General features: G+C 42.9%; 4 protein-coding genes across 4 annotated transcripts; 2 read left to right on the top strand and 2 right to left on the bottom strand.

The window, feature by feature from the left end:
• Positions 1-1057: 1057 nt before the first annotated feature.
• KVR01_000011 (uncharacterized protein) lies at positions 1058-7063 on the bottom strand (the record flags this gene model as incomplete). The annotated part of the gene is made up of 3 exons (XM_044790670.1): positions 1058-1120; positions 1192-6529; positions 6591-7063. The coding sequence occupies 3 exons, from the start codon at positions 7061-7063 to the stop codon at positions 1058-1060; spliced, it is 5874 nt and encodes a 1957-aa protein (XP_044649960.1).
• A 3784-nt stretch (positions 7064-10847) lies between these two features.
• On the top strand, positions 10848-11381 carry KVR01_000220 (uncharacterized protein; the record flags this gene model as incomplete). The annotated part of the gene is made up of 3 exons (XM_044795046.1): positions 10848-10986; positions 11055-11140; positions 11319-11381. 3 exons carry the CDS (start codon positions 10848-10850, stop codon positions 11379-11381), a joined length of 288 nt encoding a protein of 95 aa, XP_044650169.1.
• A 44-nt stretch (positions 11382-11425) lies between these two features.
• On the bottom strand, positions 11426-13378 carry KVR01_000917 (uncharacterized protein; the record flags this gene model as incomplete). Its single annotated transcript, XM_044789864.1, has 3 exons — positions 11426-12020; positions 12153-12450; positions 12584-13378. The coding sequence occupies 3 exons, from the start codon at positions 13376-13378 to the stop codon at positions 11665-11667; spliced, it is 1449 nt and encodes a 482-aa protein (XP_044650866.1). The 3' UTR covers positions 11426-11664.
• A 7273-nt stretch (positions 13379-20651) lies between these two features.
• KVR01_000396 (uncharacterized protein) lies at positions 20652-22649 on the top strand. Its single transcript, XM_044791989.1, has one exon. The coding sequence runs from the start codon at positions 20711-20713 to the stop codon at positions 22121-22123; it is 1413 nt and encodes a 470-aa protein (XP_044650345.1). The 5' UTR covers positions 20652-20710; the 3' UTR covers positions 22124-22649.
• Positions 22650-26178: the final 3529 nt, after the last annotated feature.

A 26178-nucleotide genomic window follows, 5' to 3' on the forward strand; every position in this document is an offset into this window, starting at 1 on the left:
CGCTGTGGACCTTGGTTGTGACGCTGTAATCACCTGCAGGTGAGGGGAATATTGGTCAACGATGACTCAATCTGACGACAAAGCGTTGATGCGTGATCCGCCGGGGGAGGGGGGGGGGGGTTCTTTCATGTAAGACGGCATATATTCCTGCTTACCTGGCCCCTCGAGAACGTTTGGGTTTCCTTGTGGTGGAGGCATGGTCTCGGTCTGCGTTGGTGCTCGTCGCTTGGGTCTCGGTCTGATGTGGCCCGGAGATGAGATGAGCACGCGGTATGTGTGCTGCTTCGACTTGTTCTAGAGCCGCATACTTTACAGAGAGGTCAGCGCAGGTTGAGGTGTCCGAGGCTACCGGTACTACCTGCTGACGCCGGCAGCCCCCTCCACAATGTCCATCCTGTCCCCGACCGCAGCCAAGTGTCAAATTAATCAGCAACATCATAACCGTTGTCTGTGCTCTGTGCCCTGTCCGTGTGCGGCACAGAAGTCTAGTTCATCAGGCGGGGGGGTTTTACTTGTGGAAAAAGCAAAAGCCCCCCCCCCCCAGACCAACAATACATGCACAAAAGGATTGGCATTCTAGGCGGCGGTCATGGTGAATGACACACCGCCCTCGCTGTATTCTACAGGAAACAAGCTGACTGTACATGTACAAGCCCCCTCCAGGGTGGTTTGATTCCCTGCAGCCGCTCACCGGCCACGGCCCTCGGGACGCGTGCGCAGATTCGCCTGTGGGTGAGCGGGTGCCACCTCTTCGTCCATATAATGAAGCAAGCAACATGCATGATGACATGTTTGGCAGTCATGGCACGCCTGGCTGCCGGAGATGTTAATGGTCGTTGAATCCGCCTCGCCATGTGTGGGTATGTGTTTGGGCGCTCCTGACCTCATCCTGATCATTTAGGTGACACGCCTCTGTTAGGCCATCTTTCATCAGGGGGTCCGGAGCTGGTCACCTCATTCCTATTCTTTTATGGCCCAGGTGTGGGTGGTAATAATGCGGCGATCTCACACCCACATAATCCTTCGCGAGTCACGCGAACTTGTGTCTGCAACGTGTTCAAGCGAAGTAACTCTTCCAAAGCACGCCTTCCAAATCCTCAAGCTGCTCAGGCGTGAAGTACTGCACGGGAACCAGGCGTCAGCATGCGGAGGGCGGTCTCAACAAGGACACATCAAGGGAGTCAGGCTTACCTTCTGATCAACCGTCCAGCTATCCTGCCTCGTCTTCTTGAACTCTGCTAGCACAGTCTTGGCCGCTTTACCCACAACTCCCGGGTCTGTGGCGGGCCTCCTGGCCAGATGTGCGAGAACATCTGGCATCCATGGTGGGGGCGGGGTGGCATAAGGGAAAGCCTCGATGAGCGCTCCCAAACCAAGGACGGCGGCATGGCGTCGCACTACTTGCTTCTGGGTGTCCACTGGCGTGTCTGTCCCCGGAAGCTTGCGCTTTGGCATTGGATTTTCTCTGAGCTGTTGCTTGAATCTTTCAATCAAACTCTTGATGATGGGGGTGCGAAGAGATACTGGGGAGCAACGGATCATTCCGGCAAGTGTGTTGGACGCGCAGTCCCGCACCTCGAGCTGTGTGTCAGAGAGCATGTCGCCCACGGCCTCGAAGAGCATCTCTCTGTGCTTAGGTGCCGTTAAGAAGAGTCGTCGGAAGTATATGACTTGCATGTTCACGAGCGCGCGCAGGCGTTGGTGCCATGAGGAAGCAGACCGTCCTATGCGGATAAGAGCCTTGATGAAAGCCTCGTCCTCGCCCTCACGGAACGAGATATTGGCCAGGTGTCGGTATACGTGATATGCTAGCCGCATGAGCTCTGGGTCTTCCTTGACGTCCATCATATGAAGCAGCTGGTCGATGAAAGGATCCGGGAAGAACGGGACGAGCTGGGTGCATTCTTGGGAGCTCAGCATTGAGTCGAGCCAGGTGAGCACCGTCTTTGATCCATTCGTGTAGCTGGATGGCTCCTGCTGGCCGGGAGTCCGCTCGTGTCGCCACTTTTCGAGGCGAGCGAACACCTCCTTGACAGTAGCAGAGAACTCTGCTGTTGGCTGGTAAGGCCGAATGCCCACAGAAGACTCCGCCTTGTTGGCCTCAAGCAACTTCGTCACGTTGGGGAAGGACTCGTGATACCGTGTACGATAGACTGTGGCGATCACCCGACCAATGGATTCTCGCACAGATTTGTATGGATGGTCAATGTGAGCCAGGAAGTCTTCCAGAATTGGCTTCTCCAGCTGGAAGTGCCAGCCGGCGTCGTTGATGACGAGCTCGAGCAGTTGAACCTTGGCGGCTTCCTTGAAGGCAGCGTTGGAGGACATGTCCAGTCTGAAGGAGCTCAAGCTCTCGACTATCTCACGGGAACGCCGGGGATCCTTGGCGTCTACCGTCAGGTGGAGGCATGTCATCCAGTACTGGAGGTTCTCTGGCGTCAGGGAGTCGTCGAAGATCTTGAGCATCATCGGCCCCGCGAAACTCCAGACCTTGTCTCGATATTCTCGGGGATCATCGATGCCGCCTGACAGCATGGCGCCTAGGATCTCTGCCGTGGCCCTGTGCTGGTGCTTGTCACTCCCGTCTCCGTAGATTTCTTCAACCAATTCCTTGATGTCCTCGAATTTGACAGCTGTCATGCCGTAGTTTATCAAGTCGAAAACATGCATAAGAAGGATCACATTCTGCATGCGGAACTTGTCTGCACTCGCATCTCGAGGCTCTTGCTTCATGAACTCGAAGCATTTTGCGAACCACTCTTTGGTCAGGAGCTTTCCGACCTGCTCCCTTACCCTCTTCTCTGTCTCGTCGTATGCCGTAAAGGGCTCAGGATCAGCCTTGGACGCGTTGAACTTCTTGCCCCAGACCAGCCATCCAGGGTGGTCAGCATCGACAAAGTAGTCAGCCTTGTCGAGCCTGCCAAAGGAGCTGATGAATTTGTCAGTCCACTCAGGGTCGTTAGCCGGAACCTCAATCTCCAACTTGACGTTGTCTGAGTCCTCTTCCAGCAGGTAGTTGCGGTAGTTGTGGCTGTAAACGGCTCTCAGGTCGATGCTTGAGAAGATGTTGGAGAATGCGAGCTGGTAGTTGGCTCGCAAGCCTGGGTGATCATCGTTTGTGCCGTTGACGACCAAGTCCACAAACTGTTGTGGCGCAAGCGTGTCGAACCGGAGGACCATATTTGTTGCAAAAATGGCGCACTTGAGGCTGACCTTCCAATGTGCCCCCTTGGCTTTCTCGATGAGCTCGAGCCCCAGCATTCCCTTCTTGGTCTCGACCCTCTTCCTGCGCTCAAGAATAAAATCGTGCCTCGTTTGTATGACCTTCGAGCAATCCTCCGCTGGCTTGATCGTGTCCACAGCTTTGGCATCTACCACCACCATGCGCTCAAAGGGCTTACCAAAGTCGAGCAGGGGGTAGAGCGCGGTAGATAGCAGCCGCTGTATCGAGGCTTTGTCAACGCTGGCCGTCTGAATGTACAGTCGCATCAGGTCAGGGGCAAAACGCCAGTCTTTCAATAGGGTCTTCGTCAGGGACGTGAAGAGCAAAGTGTACATTGCGCCTTTGATGTGGTCGTGATCGTTGTCCTGGAGAGCCTTGCGGTATTTCTCAAGTATGACTGGGATTACCAGAGGACGACCACCGATAAGCACCTTGAGCGACGAATCTTGTGCGCCCTGTGCGACTCTTCGGACATCGGCGTATGAGGATATGCAAGATTCAGCAAGATCAAGGAGAAGCCGCTTGTCGAGGTCGCTCTTTTGCCGATACGAGGCATTGTATTTCACCCGCTGAAGTTGATACGCATCTGCTCGCTTCACCAGAAGCGGACGAGGATAGACCTTGCGCAGGCCGGGGATCTTGAACGGAGTGATGTCGGCCTTGTACAGCCTCGACAGACGCTCCAGCGGGTGCGCAGATCTCTCGATGCCAACATCGGTGATCCACGTGCGGAATGTGGCGTACAAGGCGGTGAAGCAGGTAACATCATCCTCCGCGTTGGTATTGAGGAAACCATGAGTTTTGGAGAGGAGCCGTCCGATATCCTCCCGAAGCTCGTGAATACGATTATACAACGGGCTCTTCGCATCCAGGATGTATCCGGATGGGTACCGGTACTGGCGCTTCAGTTCTTCATCGTCGGCAACTTCGGCCAGAGGGTCTTCGTCCTCGTCCATGATGGTATCGCCATCTGCTTCAATCCTGCCATCTTCTGTCCTCTGGCCATTCGCTTCGCCAGCAGCTCGTTTCGGATCAAACAGGGCGGATACACCAGAGATGACGAGCCTCAGCTGTGTAAGTTGCCTTGAGACCTCGTCTCCCCATTCTTTGTTCTTGCCCTTGCGGCTAACAGGAGTTTGGTCACTCATTAGCGATTCTAGCCTCTCAGATGCGCCGTGGGCTTGGGACTCGAAGAGCTCGACGGCAAATTGGATTTCCTCTGTGGATGGCCGGTGCCATTTGATGGTCAAGTCTGCCGGAGACGTTGTCTTGCCCCAGTCGTCCACATCCAAGCCCCTCTTGATCACCTCTGGCTCGTACAGATTTGTATCGACGGAGTAGGTATGAGTCAGGTTCAGTAGCAAGTGGTGTATGTAATTTGATATGTGTATGGTCGGTATGCCGCGACACTTGTCTTGCATATACTGGGCGATGTCAAATAGCTCTGTCTTGTATTTGAGAACCTCGGCGCCGACGTTGACGACCGTCATGCTCAGCATGCTCACGTGCCATACAAGAGCGCGGTCCCGTGGCAACACATCAGTTCCGCTGCTGCGATCCGACGCAGCACCATTGTAATCGATCTCATTACGGATATTGACGATGAGCATGGGGATGAACGCCTTGAGAGTCTTCTCTGGGTTGACCTTGCAGAGGGCATTGCAAATCCAGGCCATGGCATCTCTGGCCTGATGCACGACATGAGACGAAACGAAAGCCGCTACCTTTTCCAAAGCCTGGTCGAAGAGCTCCGGCGACAACGACGCAAAAAGCGGGGTCAGAGCCGCGGGTAGGGTGTTGATGACATTGTCTTCTGGGGAGTTGGCGCGCACTTGTGACGCGTCGGGCAGGTTCTCTAGGAGGGTGAAAACTTTGCCAAGTAAAGTAAGGACGAACTCCCCGAAGGCAGCGGTGGAGGAGCGGACAATGTTGGCCTCGTCCTCGTCTGACAACTCTTCTTGGTAGTTAATCTGGACATCCTGGCCCTCGCGCTCCATGCGGTCCATCTCGCCCTGGACCCATTGCACAGCGAGGCCCGTGTCCCGCACCTCAGACCCCTCTTTGACCAGTGGCACAAACGGAATGCTGTACGCAACGCTCTGTATGAAGCTGAGCGTGTATTGTGTCTTGCCCAAGTCGTTGGCGTCGATGCCGGGTAGTGCCAGGGCCAGCAAAGCTGTGAGGTGACACCTGAAGCCCTTGTGTTTTGACATGACATTTGCAATCATCATGAGGCCGCTCAGGCTGGATGTGGTGCGGTGCACTTCCACCAAGCCCTGCAGACTAGGGTAGAATCTTTGCAATGCGCCAGGCAGAATGATGTCTGGCTCGAGGTAAGCCAGCCACTGTAGTGTGCTGGTGTAATAACTGACCGCTTTCATGCTCTTCGCAAAGAGGCCCATGAAGGTGACCTCCTTGAGCGCAAGGACGAAGCGTTTCCTGAGCTCCGGGGTGATCTTCCGATCAGCCGGTGTGTCAAGCTCGCCGACCTGCTCACGGTTCCACCTGGACACGAAACCGTGGGTGAGGAAGAAGACGAACTGTGCCAGAAAGTTGGTCCACGAGCCTTGATTTGACGGGTGGAAAAAGGTATCAATAGACTCGATCAGGCCTTCTAGGCTGGCCATGACGGAGCTCTCGGCCTTGAGGCACTTGGGGGACAGAGAGTGCACGATCCACCTAGCAACGATGTGCGGCACCGGGTGTCGTTTCTTGTCTCTCTCGAGAAACACGGCGGCGCCCATGGAATAGTCAAGGGCAGTGTATGGCGAGTTTGCCTGGCCCACGGGGACCTCAGTGAGACGGAGTATGGCGGTGAAGATGAGGTCTGACTGGTCCTTGGTAAATATACCATGCTCGGTGTACGGCACATGAGTGCAGCTGAGGTAGTCTCTTGCTATGCGTGAGTAGATGTCTAGGAAGAAGATGTCAAAAGACTTGGACCTCGTCATGAGCGACCAGAGGTGGAAGTATGTGGGCAGGTAGTCGGAAGGCTGAGAAAGGGGCTGCGAGGGCAACGACGGCGCAGTCGGCACCAGCACATTTATAGCGGCCGTTGCAATGTACGCGCAGGATAGGTCGGAGGTGCTGAACAGAGGCAGGAATTCACCCAGCATCTCCTGTCGGTCGCTTGGGTCGAAATATGTCTGCGCGTGCATGGCTAGCCTCAGCAGGTGCCTTCCGCTCTTTCTTCTACTTGACTGATGCGCGGCGCTTTCTGAAGGCAGAACCAGACCTTTCAACTCCTTCCACAACGGCCGCCAGTCGAGGAATAGGTCGTCGCCTGGTTTCAGGTAGGTCTTTTTCCTATTGAAGAGACGTGTGAGCAGGGGTGGAAGGGGAGGAACGGGGAGGAACTGTTGCATACTTGGTGAGAGTGATGACCATCTTGGTGAAACGATCGGCGGTGTTGCTGTCGAGGCCGGGCGCCAGGGCGAGGTGGTAGTAGAGCTGGGCGAGGGTGGCGCGCAGCTCGCGAACCATCTCGAACTTGAGGTTCAACCATCCTTGTAGCTCCCTGGTCCAGTGCATCGCACCGGGGGCGAAGTCCTCAGCCTTGACAGCGATATACAGGTTCTTCAGGATGCCCTGCAGAGCCTCGTCGCGCTCGTGGTCCTCCTCGACGGCGAAGGGCAGCTGGGAGAAGTAGGCGAATGTCCTCGGGCGGTATCGCTTCTTGTCGTCCTCATCCGGGGTCAGGATTGGCACGCCCGGTGACGTAGAGCGAGATATCGTGTCGACGGAGGACAAGTTCTGGACGAGGAAATGGGCAGCTTGTGCTGCGGCCGCAGCAGACATGGCTGCGGCAGAGGAAGAGTGGGCGTCTGATATGTCATCCATGCTGGCGGAGTGCGCGGAGGCGTGATCAGTTGCCAACCGTGGCGACGACTGGGCTGTTGACGCGAGGAACGGCGAGGATGGTGAGGTGTGGCTCGAGGAATGCCGGATCAGGGGCAGAAAGAAAGAAAGGTTGTGGTGGTTCGGTCGGTCGGTCGGTCGGTTGGTCGGTCGCACAGCTCGAAGCTGGGCCTGCGAGGCGGAACGGGGGAGAGGGCGCCTCAGAAGGTGGAGGTGGCGGTGGTGAGTGCGAGACGCGCAGGCGATGGTTTTCTGAGCGGTCGGGGTTCACTGCCAGTGGTGGTTTGTGTCTGGATTCCAAGACCAGCTCGTGTACTAGTAGAGTCGTCAACGAGTCTCGGAGAGGTCCAAGTGTCGATGGGTGTTGCCGGCGGCTTGACGGCTGAGCTCCCCAAGCAACCAAGCTCCGGGTGCTTGCCGCGACCACGCACAGATCCGGACCTGGACACTGACTGGTGGATGAGAGACAGGCGGCAGATGCGGGCCAGGTGACTTGGCCGCAGCTTTGGAACCGAACCAAGGGAACGAAACGACTCTTGGTGTGCAGGCCTGCCGTTGAGCGGAAATGCGGCGGTAGATGTGAGTGAGGAAAGGAAGTTGGTTGGTACTCTGTTAGTCGAGGCCCAGATCAAAGTCAGAGGCTCGAGGCTCGTCGAGGGGCCGCCCAAGGCTCCAGGGAGCTTTCGTCACACGCACGCAGCGGATGCACGCAAAGCTGCTGGGCTGGGCCGGGCGGAAGTCGGGGGGGGGGGGGGTGGCGGGCCTGGGTGGGCACTGGCACAATACTGTTCTTGGTACTGTGGCACAGCTCTTGGGAGCTCAAGCTTGCCCACCTGTACTCCGTTCTCCGTACTCCGTACAGGACCAGGATTGTGGGGTAGCTCCAGCCGGCTCAGGTGGACCCTTGGATCTGGACACCCTGGCCCCGGCCCTGGTGATCTACTGCGGTAGTACTTGAGCCTCTTGCTGTCGGGTCAGGGTCAGGATGGGGGCATGGGTCTGTCCGTACTAGACGTCTGGTGGAGGGGTCCTGTTAGTCCTGTTAGTCCTGTTAGTCCTGTTTTGTTTCTTTTTCTCTTTCTATTTTCTTTCCCTTTTTCCCAACAGTCCCAGTGGGGGTCTGCGAGCAGCCTAGGAACATGCAAAGAAATGCACTTACTCTATGCACCTGCGGGTGCAGAAACGACAGACAGACTGAGGACAAGTCGACTGCCGGTACTTTCAGGACGCCCAGCTTGGACGAGACTGCTGACAGCACCTTGTGATGTGATTGATCCAATATCCAAATGCAAGGTCGGGCCAACAACAGCTGCTGGTTGGTGTTTGCGACGGCGGTGGGGCGGCAACGGTGCAGGCAGGTGCAGGTGCAGGCGCATGGATCGATTAACAATAAAGCACCGTCTGCCCAAGCTGTCAGGTGCATGCACGTTGGCGAGGTCTGTCTGTATTGTCTTTGCGGGAGGGCCAGACTTGCCAGACTGCAGGGCCGCCTGCTTCAAAATAGCCAAGTCGAGGTTGCAGAAACTCAGTGGGCCCCATCGCCCATCGTCCATCGCCCATCGCCCTTCCCCCCTCCCCCTTTTACATGCCGGTCATGTTTACACGGCATTCGCGCACAACGGTCCGGCCGCCTGTCTTCTCTGCGCTCTGCATGCCCAAAACGTGTCCGGCGAGACAGGCTCCCACAACCTGACGTGTGTATCTCCCCCCCGGCCCCCGGCTGACCAACGCCCAACCGACGTTTCGGGGAATTTTCTGGAAGCTCAGCCAAGACGGAGACAATTCGTCTCGGATGCCGGGCTTCCTTGATTGGAAGGCCCAGCTGCCCACCAGGCACACACATGGCCACGCAACAACAATAACAACAGCTGGCTGACGAGTCGGCCTCTGCCTGTTATTGCACAGCACACAGTTGTGCCCTCCACATGCTGTGCTAATCCCCGCGGCCGGATCCAGTTTGCAGCCAGCCTCGACACTGCCGGGCCGCCTTCGAGAACTGACCTGTCCGCTGCGACGGCCACCACTGGTCACAACAGCAGCTGCTGTGGTGACACGCATTACCATCAGGACGGGCTGGCCGTTGGAGCACACCGGCACCAGACCTGGGCACCGAGACAGCCCCGGATGCCAAGTCGCAGTGCCAGTGGCTTCTACCGTCTACGGAGTATGAGTGCTTGACTGTGGTCTCTCTCTCAAGAGGGCATTGATGCCTGCGGGGCAATTGGCTACCGTCTTGCTTCCACCCAGACCTCGCCGCCCGCGGCCTGCGCCGCTAGCTCTTCACCGTGGCCCTGAGCCGGCTTTGGTGGTGTTGGAAACTCGGTTCACGTCCTCGTTCTACTTGCCCAGAGTGGTCGCACAGCATGTGCTCCAGCATGCTCTAGTCCACGCTGCCTGGCTGCCTGGCTGCCTGGCTGCCGACACTCGTCCTCTGCCTATGAGCAGCATGTTGTGCAGTCAGTCTGGTCACCCTGCCGCTTCGCACCCGCCACTCGGATCGCCATTTTGCCTGTTGCCACAGGGTTGGCTGATCCTGCAAAACACCGGTACAGTTGCATGAATGGGGGCACCGCAGCCAAAGAAATCCTAATATCCCCAGATCTGTGCTTCCTCTGTTGCCGGGCGAGGGAGCCAGAAGTGTCTGCGACACTTGGCAGGTAAACACACGTTGCTGCTCGTGTAAACCCTTTGGTGTCGGGGAGACCAATGCTATTGCGAAGCATGAAATTGCCAATCACAGGGCTCTTATTATTATGAGGGTGAGTTTCCACACGTCAGTCGATTCTGTCGCCCAGTAACTCGTGTTGTCCTGCCCCCTGTCGCTATCACGGACTGGAATGTTTTTCCAATCATCTGAGAAAAGCAAACACCAGGAAAGAAAAGATTTGCAGTGACACAGACAGGGCCAGGCGGCAGCCAGGGGATGAGGCAGGAACAGAGATATGGAGAATCGGAGGACAGTTCCTGATAACCCTGATTACCTGGCAGCCGGCAAGTCCAGGTAGGAAAAGCAAGAGACATCACCAGTGCAGTGATGCAATGCAGTAATAAGGCAGTGCTCTTCTCAGATGTGTCACGAGAATAACCCGGAGCCCACAGCAAGGCTGTGGCGAGTCGCTGGAATTCCCGGGCCCCAGCAACTCCCCGCGAAAACACACCCTACCCCAATACCCCGTGTCGATGAACATCCCACTTCTCGCGCCATCCAGCACCCATCGAGGGCAGGCCCCGCCCCTTGCAGAGTGACAGATCTGGATCAAATCAGGGATGCGGAGATGGTCAGCCTGCCCCGTCCTACCCCAGCCAACGCCCGTACGGAGAATGGTAGCCAGTCTGATCTAGGTTCGAATCTGCAGGCGTGGGTTTTACAGGGCAGGAGATCATGTCGTACAAAGCTGGGCCTTGGCGCCGCCTCGGGCTCGCAGCAGGTGGCTCCACCCTCGCCAGGGCTCATGCCACCCAACATATGAGGGACCGTAACCCATCATGCCATTCCGGCCCGGCGAGACACTCCGTGACACGCCCCGACAAGCACAGCACGGAGGCTCATGTCGTGCGTAGAGAGGATCAAGACCATGTGGACAATATGAAATAACGGGGCCCATCTTCAGATATTTAAGTGGTTTCTGCTCGAGATGGTGCTCTCGGCTTGTAGAAAGCAGACCATCATCACCCATCTTTCCCAACAAGAACACCATCAACGCAAGACGTTTACCCCGGCAATTTGACCGCCACCAAGAACAAGAGCATATAAAAGCTGCCCATCATGACTACCAACTCCTATGGCTCGGCTCTCCCAAAGTTCGACTACCCATCCATCCAGCCAGCCGTCACAAAGGCGTCCAGATTAAAGGCACTGCCTCTGTCAGCGAGAATCGTCTCCGTGGCTGCTGTCGCAGGAATTGGTGAGCATTGAACTCCAAACCCCAAGGCCACGCCGTCACCAGGCCCTAGTGACTGACATGTGAAGCAGCCTTCTACGCCAGGCCCCTGATTCAGCAACAGCGCGAGCTGCACGCCACACGACTGCCCTCTGAGTCGACCCTGCGCACGACCCCGGTAGCGAGCGCGTACGTTCCTTGGGATTATACCGGCCCGGGCAGGACCAGGACCCTGAATAAGTAAATCATCGTGGGCAGGCACAGCGACATGATCTGCTGCACACTTGTGGGCCTGATGTTTGGTGTTTTGGCGTTTTGGTCTCTGGGGATTTGAGCTGGAAAAGGGCATTGCTTAGGCTGGACGACCTCTGCTATTGGGTTGCATGGAAGGGCGTTTCGGCCTAGAAGTGGTGGAATGATCTTCAGGCTCATTTGTAGAGACATCAATTTTATCTAAAAACCATCTACCAAGAAACCATTCACAACGCTTGTGGTACAAGGGTAATGACACGTGATGGCGGTGAGGGTGATAAGCATCTGCAATTCTAAGCATAATATATATTTATATAATTTTATGCTTATTATAGCTCTAATAATACTAGTACCCTGTTTATATACTAGTGCTGTTAAGCTTACCTCTCCGCCACCACCTCTTGCCAGCGGCCGGTCGATGCCGCGCCTGCTCGCACACAAGGCCGGCAGCTACCCGCTGCCGGCCTTGTTCGCAACACTGTTTGCCGGGCTCGGGGCCACCTTGGTGAACTGCTTCACGGGTTTGGTGCCGGTGGGGCCAGAAGGAGTAGTAGTTGTGGTACTGGTGGGGGGCCGGGCGGTTGCGGTTGCGGTCTTGGCCGCGCCAGTAGTAGTTGTGACATGGGCATTGGGGTTGGGTTTGGTAGGCTTCCCGGCGCTGCCGGTAGAAGACACGGTCGTCGCGCTGCCGCACGACCCGCGGCTGCTCGCAGAGCTCGAGCTCGACGTGGAGGCGCTGGAGAGGCTAGAGCTGGTCTTGACCAGACATGACGGCTTGCGGGGGGGCCCTCCATGAGCAACGGGACCTTAAGCAAAGACATCGGCGTCAGCATAGGCTTCCAAAGTTGTGTATGTATATGTGTGTGTGTTCGACGTGGGCTTGACATTCAGGGCAAAGACAGCACCGATCGGTGAGGTGGGTAGGAGCTGTTTCTCACCGGTGTGGCTCGCAGCGTGTCCCCTATTCTGTGAGTACTGTGAGCCTCCCTCGCTTTCCGAGGTATTCCTCTCCTTGTACGACCTCTTTGTCGCACTACGGTCCGGGAGTGCTCTCGAGCCAGGCGCACCACGTGGCCCCATTCTGGGCAGATTGGAGGGGTCGATCAAAATATCCGTGCCGTTTGCGGACTTATGCCAGCTATCGTCGTTTTCCCTCTCCAGGTGTGCGGAGAGCAGGAACCCCAGCATCGCGCTGCGCATCTGATTGCTATTCTTGACAACGGTCATATATGCGAACTGCTCAGTCCCCGGAATGTTAGAACGTCGTTCGATAGTAGCTGATCACTAGGATGATGATAGATAGTGTGCAGTACATATAAGACGCACTGGCGGGGGCTCTTTGTGGGGGAGGGGACAGAAATATACGCACATCTCCGCCATAACCTCTGGCCTTAGTTTTAGTGGTTTTAGTCTTGGGCTGAACAGTCTGGGTATTCTTCATAACTAGAAGAATCAGAGTGTTGTAGTCAAACAAGGCGACGAATGGTGTCTTGAATTTCATGACGTAGTGCGTTGCCTGGCTCAGAATCGTTGCGACGTTCAGCGTCTCCGTTGAATCGGGTTCGTCGCCTTCATCCCTGGCGTCCATGCGACCAACAAATGCTTCACTGTCTCTGACTATAATTTCTTCGAATTTTGCAGCATTCAATGCCTTAAAGCTCTTGAACTCCAGGCCAGCCATGGTGTTCACTGAGCTGCCCGGGTGGTCCGGTTCCTTTGGAGGCCCGTGGAAGTACATCCGATCAATACGGCTGAGGTGTGAGGTAGGCCCCGAGTTATCCTTATTCTTGCTCACCTCACAGAGAACAGAATCGTGAGGATGGACCATGTTCAAAGCCACGTTGACCGGATAGGTGAAGTCTCGTGCAGAAGCAACGACGATGTCCTCCTCTGAGTTGATCATGTGGGCCTGTTCCATGAGTGGCATGTATGCTTCCTTGAGCTTGGCTTGGACTTCGGGCTTCCCAAGGCACAGGGTGTTGGCTTTTTCGATCCAGTGGCTCAAGGGTATTTCAATTGCAGAGGCTGGGGGGTCGCAATTTGCTGTGTTGTGCCCAGATATGTGCGTTCTGACCTCTGTACCTTTGCCCTCTCTCTGTCGACCGAGCTTATTCTTGGAGATGTCGTCTAGCGCTCTGCTGAACGAGCTGAATACGGTAGTCATGGCTGATGCGGATAAATGGAAGGGCCACTCAAGTGTTGTGTGAAGGATGTGTTATGTCTTGGTGAGCTCTCGAAGAGGGCAAGTTAGACAGCCAGGTGAATAATGAAGGCAGAGTGAGATTTATAGTATAGATACGAGGTTCAATTCAAATGAAGATGATAGTTCAAGGGACAATGCGAGTAATGGATGAGGATAGTAAGCCTCCAGCCGGTCTTCCTGGGCCGTACATGGGCTGGCATTAATATACCATGGCGTGCATGCTTCATTCGACGAGGCTGTCTCGTTGCGGACCACTCTTTTTGGGCCATTCTTGGGGGAAACTGAAGTTGAGGATCTATTTTTGGTCTGGTCAGGTTGGATGTGGCCAGTGGAGCGAGAAGCCATCGTGATGCAGTGCCGCTGCGAGACATGCTGAGCTACGAGGGGGCAGACCTGTAATTGCGCCGGTGGCTACGCCGGATTAACTTACAGCCCCTCTGGTATCCACGTTCGAGACAGCGAAACTCGGCCGCGTCGTGCCAGGCGCCACCTTGGCCGGGCAGTTGGCGTATTGCCGAGGCCATCAATGGCAAATGCACATCTTTGGTGACAATAAACAGTTCATGGTCACGGCCGGGTGGGCGGGCCTTCCAGGGGCTTGTTGGTAGGCAGGCCTCGAAGTGTTGGCCCACAGGTTGCTACTTTTAGCCCTGTTGGTTCCCACACACAAGCAGGCGGCAGCACAGCCAGCATCCACCCACCTATAACACTAAGCATACCTAAGTTTATTACTAAATTAATATATTAGTTACTGAAAGGTTTAAAAAACTATGAGAGCCTTTTAGGCTTTTTAAGGATATATAAAAGTAATATATTTTAGTTTAGTTATTTATTTAGTTAAATAAGTTTAAACTTATATAGAAAGTTTTTACTTTTTTATATTTAATTTAAAAAAATTAATTTAATATATTTAATTAATATTTAATTATTTATTTATTAATTTATTTATTATAAAACTTTAATAAAATAAATTAATTAATTTAAATAAATTATTTATTAATATTTTATATAATATTTTTAAGTTTTTAAATATAAAATTAAAAATTTATAATTATAATTTTTAATTAATTTTAATTTAATTATTTTATTTTATTATAATTTAATTTAATTTAATTTAATTTAAACTTTTTTAAAAACTTTATATATATATTTATTTTTATAAATATAAATATCCTTTTAATATAAAGTTAAAAGATTTATAATTATAATTTTTAATTAATTTTTATTTAATTGATTTTTATTATAACTTAATTTAATTTAATTTAAACCTTTTAAAACTATATAAATACTTTTATTTTTATTAATATAAATATTAAATTAAAACCCTTAAATTTAAGTTTAAGATTTTTATAAATTTTAATTTTCTTTAAATTAAATTTATAATCTTTTAGTTTTTAAAAATATATTAATTATTTTAAATATTAATAACTTCTTTTAAAATAAAGATTTATTTTTATATAATTATAGATTTAATTATTTATAGTTATTTCTTTTATAAAGTTATTAGAATTATAAACTTAAATAATAAAATATAATTACTTTATTTAATTATCTTTTAATTTAATAATATAATAAATTAAGTAATTATTTTTAAATAATTTTACTTATAATATAATAGAGTTAATAGATAGGTATTTATTTATAAAGTAAAGTTAAAACTTATATATATCTTTAATTAAAGAAATAATAACTTTATTTTCATTTATTTTAACTAACTTACTTAAGTTATATAATAAATTTAATACTTATATATAATACTTATTAATATTAAATTAAATAGCTTATAGTCTATAATAGCTTTAACTTTTAATAAATTAATTTATATTAAAACTAATAGTATTAATTTAAATTAATATAGCTTAATATATTAATATAAGAAGGTATTTTCTAATAATAAATAATATTATAAACAATTATAAAGTTATTATAAAAAGTTTTATATAATAAATTTAATTAAATTAATCTTTAAAAATATATTATATTTTATTCTTTTAAAACTTTAAATATTTACTTTTAACTTAATAATAAAATTAAAAATATAAATAGTTTATAATTTATAAATATAAATATTAAATTAAAACTTTTAAATTTAAATTTAAAGTTTTTATAAATTTTAATATATTTTAAATTAAATTTATAATTTTTAATTTTTTAAAAATATATTAATTATTTTAAATATTAATAATTTTTCTTTAAAATAAAGATTTATATTTATATAGTTATAAATTTATATAATACTTAATAGTATTAAAACTAATTTATTATTTATAATAACTTTAACTTTTAATAAACTAGTTTATATTAAAGTTAATAATGTTAACCTAAACTAATATAGTTTAATATATTAATATAAAAGTATCTTTTAATAATAAATAGTATTATAAATAATTATAAAGTTATTATAAAAAGTTTTATATAATAAACTTAATTAAATTAATCTTTAAAAATATATTATATTTTATTTTTTAAAATTTAATTATTTATTTTTAATTTAATAATAAAATTAAAAATATATAAATAATTTATAGTTTATAATTATAAATTTAATTATTAATAATTAAACTAATATCTACTTACTTAATAATTATATTTACTTATTTAATTCCTACTAACTACTTACTTAATATTAATTTTCTAAATAACTCTCTTATATTTATAAGTACCTTCTAAGTTAATATTAAAAGACCTTATAGTATAATTTCCTTCTCTAATTTTTAATACTTTTAATATAAACTCCTTCTAATACCCCTTTTAATATACCTTTTAATACCCCTTTACCTTTATCTTTATCTTTACTTTTACCTTTACTATTTAATTTATATATATTTAAATATTAACTAAGTATTTAAATACTAATTAAATATTAAAAAACTAAAAGTTAAAAAAGTAAAGATAAAAACTATACTTTTTCTAACCTTTTAATACTTCTTTTAACCTTTTAATACTCTAAACTTCTAGCCTTCTAATATTTAATTAATATTTAAATACTTAGTTAGTACTTAAATATATATAGCCTAGAAGGTATATAGCCTAAAAGGTGTACTATCTAAAAGGTGTACTAGAAGGTATATTAAAAGGGGTGTTAAAAGAGGCTTATATTAAAAGTTTTAAAAATTTAAAGAATTTTAATTAGATATATAGTTTTATATAGACTCTATATATAAATTCTTATATTAAATAAATAGTTAATAAAAAACTAAGTAAGTAAATATAATTATTAAATAAATAAATATTAACTTTTAATAATAATTATTTTTTATAAAATTATTAAAATTATAAATTTAAATAATAAAATATAATTATTTTATTTAAAATTATATTTTAATTTAAAATATAATAAATTAAATTATTATTTTTAAATAATTTTATTTATAATATAATAAAATTAATAAATATTTATTTATTTATAAAATAAAATTAAAATATTAATTAAAAATAATAATTTTATTTTTATTTATTTTAATTAATTTATAGTTATATATAATTTAAATTATATAATAAATTTTAATATTTATATATAATATTTATTAATATTAAATTAATTTATAATTTATAATAATTTTAATTTTTAATAAATTAATAATATTAATTTAAATTAATTAAATATAATTTAATATATTAATATAAAAGTATTTTTAATAATAAAGAATATTATAAATATAATAAATTATAAAGTTATTATAAAAGTTTTATATAATAAATTTAATTAAATTAATCTTTAAAAATATATTATATTTTATTTTTTAAAATTATAATTATTTATTTTTAATTTAATAATAAAATTAAAAATATAAATAATTTATATAAAATAAACTTTATTTTTTAAAAGAAAATTAATATTTATAATAATTAATAAATTATTTAATTTTTTTAAATTTTATTATTAAATTAAAATAAATATTTAAAATTTTAAAAATAAAATATAATATAATCTTTAAAAATTAATTTAATTAAACTTATTATATAAAATATTTTATTATAATTTTATAATTTATTATATTTATAATATTATTTATTATTAAAAATATTATTTTATAATAATATATTAATTCTTTTAAATATAAAGTTAAAAACTTATAATTATAATTTTTAATTAACTTTTATTTAATTATTTTATTATATTATAATTTAATTTAGTTTTTAACTTTATTTAAACTCTCTTTAAATCTATTTAATATTTTTTAAATAATTAAATTTAAATTTAAACTTTTAAGTTTAAATTTAAGATTTTTATATAGTTTTACTTTTATTTTATATATATTTAAGGATATATATAGTACCTTTATATAGTAATAAGTATTTAAAACTTAATATTAAAAAGAATATAATATTAATAATAATAGTTATAATATAATAGTATTTATAGCCTTAACTTTATAATATATAAATAAAGCTAAGGGTATTATTTTAATAATAATATTAATACTATAAAGGAGTTATATAGTGAGATTAGGTCTTTAAAATAATTACTATATAAATGAATTATATTAAGGGAAGCCTAGCTAAAAATTATTCTCTAAATATATATATATATATATATATATATATATATACTTTACAATAAAACCTTATTAAATAAGCTAACACTATAGCCCCTATTTAAGTATATAGTTACTAACTTTAAAAAAATTTAAGATAAAGAAATAATTTATAATATACTACCTTTAAAACTTTTATAATAAAGTATTAAAACTCTTAGAGAGAGTTTTAAAAGTAATTTATAAGAAGATAAAGGGAGAGTATAATAAGCTTATCCTTCTTTAAGTTTATATTTTTATTATTAATAACTATTAACTTTTTAATAGTATAGAAAAGTATAATAGAAATAAAGAAAAGAGTAGATTTAAAGTTCCTCTTTAAAAGGACTATAAGGATATATATAAAGTTATTAAAGACTTTATATATAAGCTTTAGACTGCTAGGAAAGAAATGAGTGGTTATATAGTGTAAAGGAAAAATATAGTATAGTTAAAGCCTTAAAATTCTTATAAATCTTAATTTACTTTAAATTAAACTTATAATCTTTTAACTTTTTTAAAAATATATTAATTATTTTAATAATAATAACTTTTTTAAAGTAAAATTTATTTTTATATAATTATAAATTTAATTATTAATAGTTATTTCTTTTATTTATAATTTATTAAAACTATAAACTTAAATATTATATATAATAATAAAATATAGTTACCTTACTTAATTATATTTTAATTTAGTTAAGTAACTACTTTTAAATAGTTTTATTTATAAAGTAAATAAATAAATATTTATTTAAATAGAGTTAAAACTTTTAAAAGAATAATAGCTTTATCTTTATTTATTTTAACTAACTTATATTTAAGTTATATAATAACTTTATATATAATATTTAATAATATTAAAATTAAATAGTTTATAATTTATAATAACTTTAACTTTTAATAAACTAATAATATTAATCTAACTTAATATAATTTAATATATTAATATAAGAAGGATTTTTCAATAATAGATAGTATTATAAAATAATTATAAAGTTATTATAAAAGTTTTATATAATAAACTTAATTAAATTAATTTTTAAAAATATATTATATTTTATTCTTTTAAAACTTTAACTATTTACTTTTAATTTTTAATAAAACTAAAAATATAAATAATTTATAATAATATATTAAATTATATTAATTAAAATTAATATTATTAATTTATTAAATATTAAAATTATTATTAATTATAAATTATATAATTTAATATTAATAAATATTATATATAAATATTAAATTTATTATATAATTTAAGTTTTTAAATATAAATTAATTAAAGTAAATAAAATTAAATTATTATTTCTTTAAAAATATATATAAATTTTAATTTTATTTAAATAAATATTAATTTATTAATTTTATTATATTATAAAAATTATTTAAAATAGTTATTTAATTTATTATATTTTTATTAAATTAAAATATAATTTTAAATAAAATAATTATATTTTATTATTTAAGTTTATAATTTTAATAATTTTATAAAAAAGAAATAATTATTAAGAATTAAATTTATAATTATATAAAAATTTTATTTTTATTTTAAAGAAAGTTATTAATATTTAAAATAATTAATATATTTTTAAAAAGTTAAAGAATTATAAATTTAATTTAAAATATATTAAAATTTATAAGAATTTAAAATTTAAATTTAAAATTATAAAGTTTTAATTTTTAAAAATAAAAATTAAAAGAATTTTAAAAATTAAAATTAAATTAAATTAAATTATAATATAATAAATAATTAAATAAAATTAATTAAAATTTTATAATTATAAGTTTTTAATTTTATATTTAAAAAATAAAATAATTAATATATTTTAAAATAATTAAAAATTATAAATTTAATTTAAAATAAATTAAAATTTATAAAAGTTTTAAATTTAAATTTAATAAATTTAATTTAAAATTTATATTTTTAAATAAAAGTATTTAAATATTTTAAAAGTTTAAATTAAATTAAATTATAATATTATATTATATTATAAAATAATTATATAAATAGTAATTAAAAATATAATTATTATTATAATTATATTAAATTAAAAATTAAAATAAGTAATTAAATATATAAATTATTTATAACTTTAAAAGCTTTAAGTTTTTAATATTAAAATTTTTAAAACTTTTTTATTTTTTTATTTTTTTAAAATAAATTAAATATTATTTAAAATTTTATAATTTTAAATAAAACTTAAAAACTTTATTTTTTTTATATTTTTTTTATAATAATTATAAATCTTTTAACTTTATATTTAAAAAAGAATAAATATTAATTATATTAATTTTAAGTAGTTAAATATAAGATAGTTTATTTTAAATAAGGAATCTCCTTCTTAGATAGTGTGTAGACTACCTTAAAAGGGCTATAGGGCCATAGGGCCACAGGGCCACAGGGCCATAGGGCCATAGGGCCACAGGGCCACAGGGCCACAGGGCCTCAGGGCCACAGGGCCTCAGGGCCACAGGGCCTCAGGGCTACAGGGCCACAGGGCCAGAGGTAGATGCCTACTTAGGTACCTAGGTAGGCTTGGCCGTTGGTCAGGGAGCATTAGTGCACCCGCGAAAAGGATTTTGTAGCAAGGGCAGTTGGACCTTAGGGCCGTTTCAGGGTTAGGGTCCGCTGTTGCATAATTACTACTTAAGTACCTAGGTACCTAGGCAAGGACCATAAAGACCAAGAATGTCCACCTGGTCCGTCCGCTTTTGCTTTTCATCACTCCATCACCCACCGGCTATTTTTGCCCTGGAACACGGCGCCGCTACAATGTCCCTCTCATTTGAGAATACTAAATACGTCTTCGACGACAGCAAGCGGCCCGCGCTGCCCTACGTCGAGGGCGCCTGCTTCGAGATCAAACGCCACAAGCCGCTCACACCATTCGACAACGGCAAATGTTACGAGCCCCCAGAGCCAGAGCCAGCCAGCCTCAGTAAGCCCTTGCTCCCAGAGGACATCCTGCCTCCGAGTAAGATTGTAGACCCAATCGACCATCTAACACCCTGGGACGAGTCATCATCCGACCCAAGCAAAATCCCACCCAACACAATCACCGAGAGGTATCTCAGGCATCAACCCAGGAAGACGGAGCCCCATGAGGATGGGAAGGTACGCCAGCTCGAGATCCTCCACCAGATCAGGGTGCGCGACGGCGCCTACGCCCAGGTCGTGCAGTGTCGTGTAGACGGCATACAGGGCCTCCTTGTGGCCAAGATCTTCGACCCGCTATACAGGTGGGATGATGTGCACCTAGACGATGACTGGTCTCCTGTAGGCTTTGCTGAGTCTGAGTGGTCCCGCGAGGCCGCCGCCTATGAGCGGATCCGGGAGCGTGGGCTTGACGGCAGGTACACACCACGCTTCGAGGGGTGCTGGTCCTTTGACGTGCCGTGGGAGCTCGAGCTGGAACCGGCTAGCAATACTACCACCAACTGTGCAACCACCGGCGGCGGGCCCCAGTCAAGAAGAAATGAAGAAGGCCGACAGCAAGGGTTCAAGGTAACCCGCAATGTGCGCCTACTCCTAATGGAGTACATCCCGGGAGACAGTATACTAAACCTGCTTGAGACGGGCGCCTATCGTGGTATCCCGTCTGCCGTCCGTATGGACCTGTTGGCGCGTGTTGCCGAGGCCCAAAGTGCACTGTGGTACATACGCGTCTCCCAAGGCGACCGACACACACGGAACGTTATGGTCGGTAACTATATGGAGGACGACGAGGCAGACGACGTTGGCGGCGCGAAACACCCTTCGTCCCCCTCTTCCTTGCACCAGGCAAATGGCGAAGAGCGGCCCCAAAATGGCCAAAAACGATCGGACGGACAAGAACGAGGCGGCCAGAAGTGGCGCGTTGTGCTTATCGACTTTGGGAGGTCCGTGGTACGGGACCTCCCGAACGCCTGTATTAACATTAGAGGCCGGGTTTTTCCTGAGGGGAAGCTACCACAGAACCCAATGACCAGGTGTAAGGGCTCGTGGCCGGTCTACCCGCTCTGTCTGAAGCCCGGTACGCAGCACGAGGCCAACTGGGTTGACAAGAAGTACGACAGCTTCGAAGCGATGCGCAAGTGGATGGAGGCGAGGTGGGGCAAGGACAGCACAAGAGCCCACCTGTATCAACCGATAGAATATGATAAATTGTGCAAACCACCCAGCAACGAGGAAAAGGTCGAAAACTAGGGTGGCCGATCAACAAAGTTGGAGCTGCAGCACGGGAAGCCATACGGCTCGTGTCAAGGTTTGGCCACAGGCATGTTTATTGGTTTGATCGATAAGCACGGATGGGCCCGCGGAACAGCACAAGTTCATTGAACCGCGCCGTATTGGCACTCCCATAAAAACAATTCAACGGCTGATCGTCAGTGTATGTACCGCGAAGACCAATCCATGGATCTCCAGGCTACTAGATCTGGCTGGGTGACACTCTCTAACGACGCCCACGCTCCACCGCTACCTCGTTTCGTCTTAACAGCTGACTTCCGTTTCGACTCATGACCGCAAAGACGAAAAGCGAGGTCACAATATCTTTGGCAATCTAATACCAGCGAACACTGAAGAGAAACCTGGGGCGCAGCAGTACGTGACGCCAGCTGCCATCTGAGTGATGTCCCAAATCGATAAAAGAATCCTCCTATCTGGAGGCACGGGAAGGTTGGCCAGCTCGCTTCCTTGTGCTTGCAGCCAGTCCACGATCGTTAGAAAATACATCGGAGTGATTACCATAAACAATATGTAATCTCCTAATTGTTCTAGGTCTTTAAGACTTCAATAGCAATATTAGGAGCCCAGCTAGGTACTTGTGTGTAAAACTGTGAAGAGAAGCGACGTGTGTGACAGAGAAAGTACCAATGTAAGCAAAGTGGTAATTAAAGGCAACATTATGAACAAAAAATGTTTCTAAACAGAATATACAAGTCTAGAACGTGACTTTCATTGTATTTCGAAATGTATAATAGGACTTAGAAATTACTTGTCTGAGTGGTGGGGGTGTACTATTGGGGGTAAGCCCGCCACCTAGGCAGCCCAGGAAACACTATGCTTTATTTAATGAAGACATAATCATGAGCACATATAATTAGCAAGACAACATCTCTCTCTGAAAACTCCACTGGTTTTCGATGAATATCATCAAGTGAAGGGGACATATTTTAACTTATTGTTAGGACCCCGTGGCATGCTGTGCCCTTCAAGGATCGTGCTGCAGTCGGTACTAAGTAAATCCCAAATTCCAAGATAGCGGATCATCTGCTCATTTCAGACCGAAGATTGTATTAGATATAAGCCATTTATCTAGGTAGGGTCTATCTATTGGCTGGTAGATAGTCTTGAGGCTTAATCTATAGAATTTGCCTAGCTTAGACCTATAATAATGAGATGTGAATCGAGCTATGTAGGATATATAGTTTCGCTTCTATTCTATATATATTTAAGGATATATATAGCGCCTTTATATAATAGTAAGCACCTAAAATTTAATGTTTAAAAAGAATATAATACTAATAATAATAATTATAATATAATAAATATTTATAGTTTTAATTTTATAATATATAAATAAGATTAAAGGGTATTATTTTAATAATAATATTAATTATAAATAAAAGTAACTTATAATTTAATTATTATAAAGAAGTTATATAATAAAATTAAGTTTAAAAATAATTATTATATAAATAAATTATATTAAAAGAAGTTTAATTAAAAATTATCTTTTAAATATATATATATATATATATTAATAAAACTTTTATTAAATAAGTTTATAAAGTTTAATATTATAACTTTTATATAAATATATAGTTATTAACTTTAAAAACTTAAAATAAAGAAATAATTTATAATATATTATTTTAAAACTTTTATAATAAAGTATTAATACTTTTAAAAAGAGTTTAAAAAATAATTTATAAAAAAATAAAAAAAAGAATATAATAAGTTTATCTTTCTTTAAATTTATACTTTTATTATTAATAATTATTAACTCTTTAATAATATAGAAAAATATAATAAAAATAAAGGAAAAAATAAGTTTAAAGTTCTTTTATAAAAGGACTATTAGGGAAGAAATAAGTAGTTATATAGTATAAAGGCAAAATATAGTGTGGCTAAAGTTATAGGATATAATATCTATTTGTCTATAAATGTGGTGAGTTTTCCCCTCATGATAGTCAATAGATGTGGCAAACACTCAGCACGCACCACTGGCAAAGCGTAGGCAAAGGCCCTATTATAGGATCTTAAAGACCTGTGGACCGTATTATGCAGTCCAGATGCTCTGGATGATCAAACTTGTAGGCATGGAGCAGCCGGGTCCGACAAACTGATAGCAAGGCTGCGGACTGTAGACCAGGGAGGCATAATTACTTGTTCCAATACGAGTTCTACACACCACGGGAAGCTCCATATAGAATGCAGACACAAGAAGCGATTCAGCCCGAGGGTAATATGGCCGGGCCAACGGGCGGCCACTCCACTACGGGCGAGAACTTTGGAAGGATGTTGAGCTAGACGAGTAAGACCCGAAAGAATCGCACACAATGTATATCGGAAAATTGATGGGCCAAAGAGGCTGCGAGGTTCGGGATCCTTAGGCGCATTCACAAATCACTTTGTTCGTGCTCTCCGTCCGGCCCCCTGCGTTCAAAGTGCTCATCCGGTGACCACACAGAACGGCCCAGTCCACCCACCCACTCACTCGAGGCGGAACGCTGACGCACCACCACCGGGAGATTCTCGGCCGTGGCAAGTGCGCCGCATAGAGGAAGGGAAACTCCGGGATGGCTGAAAGCTAAGTTTTGTCACGAGAGGGCCGCTGCAGTCCACTCGTTTGCGTGAGGGGATTGCCAACTATCCCACGGCAAGCTCCCAGCCCCTCTGTGGCTGCGTGCCTAGGTATTAACCATCGTACTACTGACCGTGCCAAGAACAGGCGGACACACTGAAAAGTTGCGCATTGGGATCGAAACGTGGTTGCCCACCTGCTTTGAAGTTGACCAACAAAGTTTCACAGGGTTGCAATGGACTAATTGGCATGACAGGCCAAGGCTACTGTAGTACCCGTGGACGTCGAATTAGGGACAATATCGATGGGCCCAGGTTGCACATGTGGGCGATGAGTGCTCGCTTACTAGCCCTGCCTTTCCGCTATATAATTTGACAGCCAGGGTCTCAATGCGTGGCGTTGGCTGTTGGCAGATGCTGACTGATGCATAATTAGGATTGATCAGCAGCACATGGGAGCCGAGATCAAATTAATGGGGCGTTATAGATCGCTCCTCCGACTCCTAACCGAGGCAGCGGCTGATGAGTTATTTGAGCAAACGATAGTTCATTGTTTGATGTTGGGGAGAAGTCTAAGTCCTCTCCCAGCGCTCAGAAGGAGCGGGTAATAAGTGCCAGTTGGCTTAGTCAGCCAGACCGACCGTACCTTCCAACACACCCCCCATCCGTCGACGACGTCGTCGTCGTAAGAGATGTCTAAAATACATGGATAGCACGATGTTCCGGTCGTCAAACCGACGAACCCACTGTCGAACTCCCCTTCGCTGTTCCGTTGGCACCCATTGGTGCCAAGTCTCAGATCCGTCGAAATCAAACAGGCAACAGACCCAACGAACGACAGAAACCCAGCAGCATGGGCTTCGGAAGCGCTTTCGTACAAATATCCGCAAGATTTTCTGCGGACGGAACGTGTTCGACGTCGTAGATGCTTCCGACGCCTTCTCGGACGAAGTGGTAGTGAACGGCTATGTGCTTCGAACGAGTGGTGATTTTGGCGTTTCGGACGAGGTCCAAGGCGGGTTGGTTGTCGACATGAAGTACAGGCAGGCGCTCGGTATGCGGGATCTTCAAATCTCGCAGCGCCTGAATCATCCAACGCAAGTGGGAGGATGCAGACGAACAGGCCATGTATTCGGCTTCACAAGTCGATTTGGCAACTGTCGACTGACGTTTCGACGACCAGGCAACGGGCGATCCGTTGAGGAGCTGTATCCAGCCTCCGAACGCCTTCGAATTGTCCGGGTCCGTGTTGTACGAAGCATCACTGTACATGTCGAGCTTCGCGGACGCAATATCTCGAGGATAAAATATCCGATAGTCCAGAGTCTGTTTGATGTAACGGAGGATGCCTTTACCGATTGCAAGATGTCGTTCCATTGGATTGGCGTTGAACGTCGAAATGGCGGCGGTCGGAAAGGCGAGATCGACTCTCGTACCCGTCACCAGGAAGTTCA

The sequence above is a fragment of the Diaporthe batatas genome, assembly GCF_019321695.1.
Source record: "Diaporthe batatas strain CRI 302-4 chromosome Unknown Contig00001, whole genome shotgun sequence".
NCBI lineage: Eukaryota > Fungi > Ascomycota > Sordariomycetes > Diaporthales > Diaporthaceae > Diaporthe > Diaporthe batatas.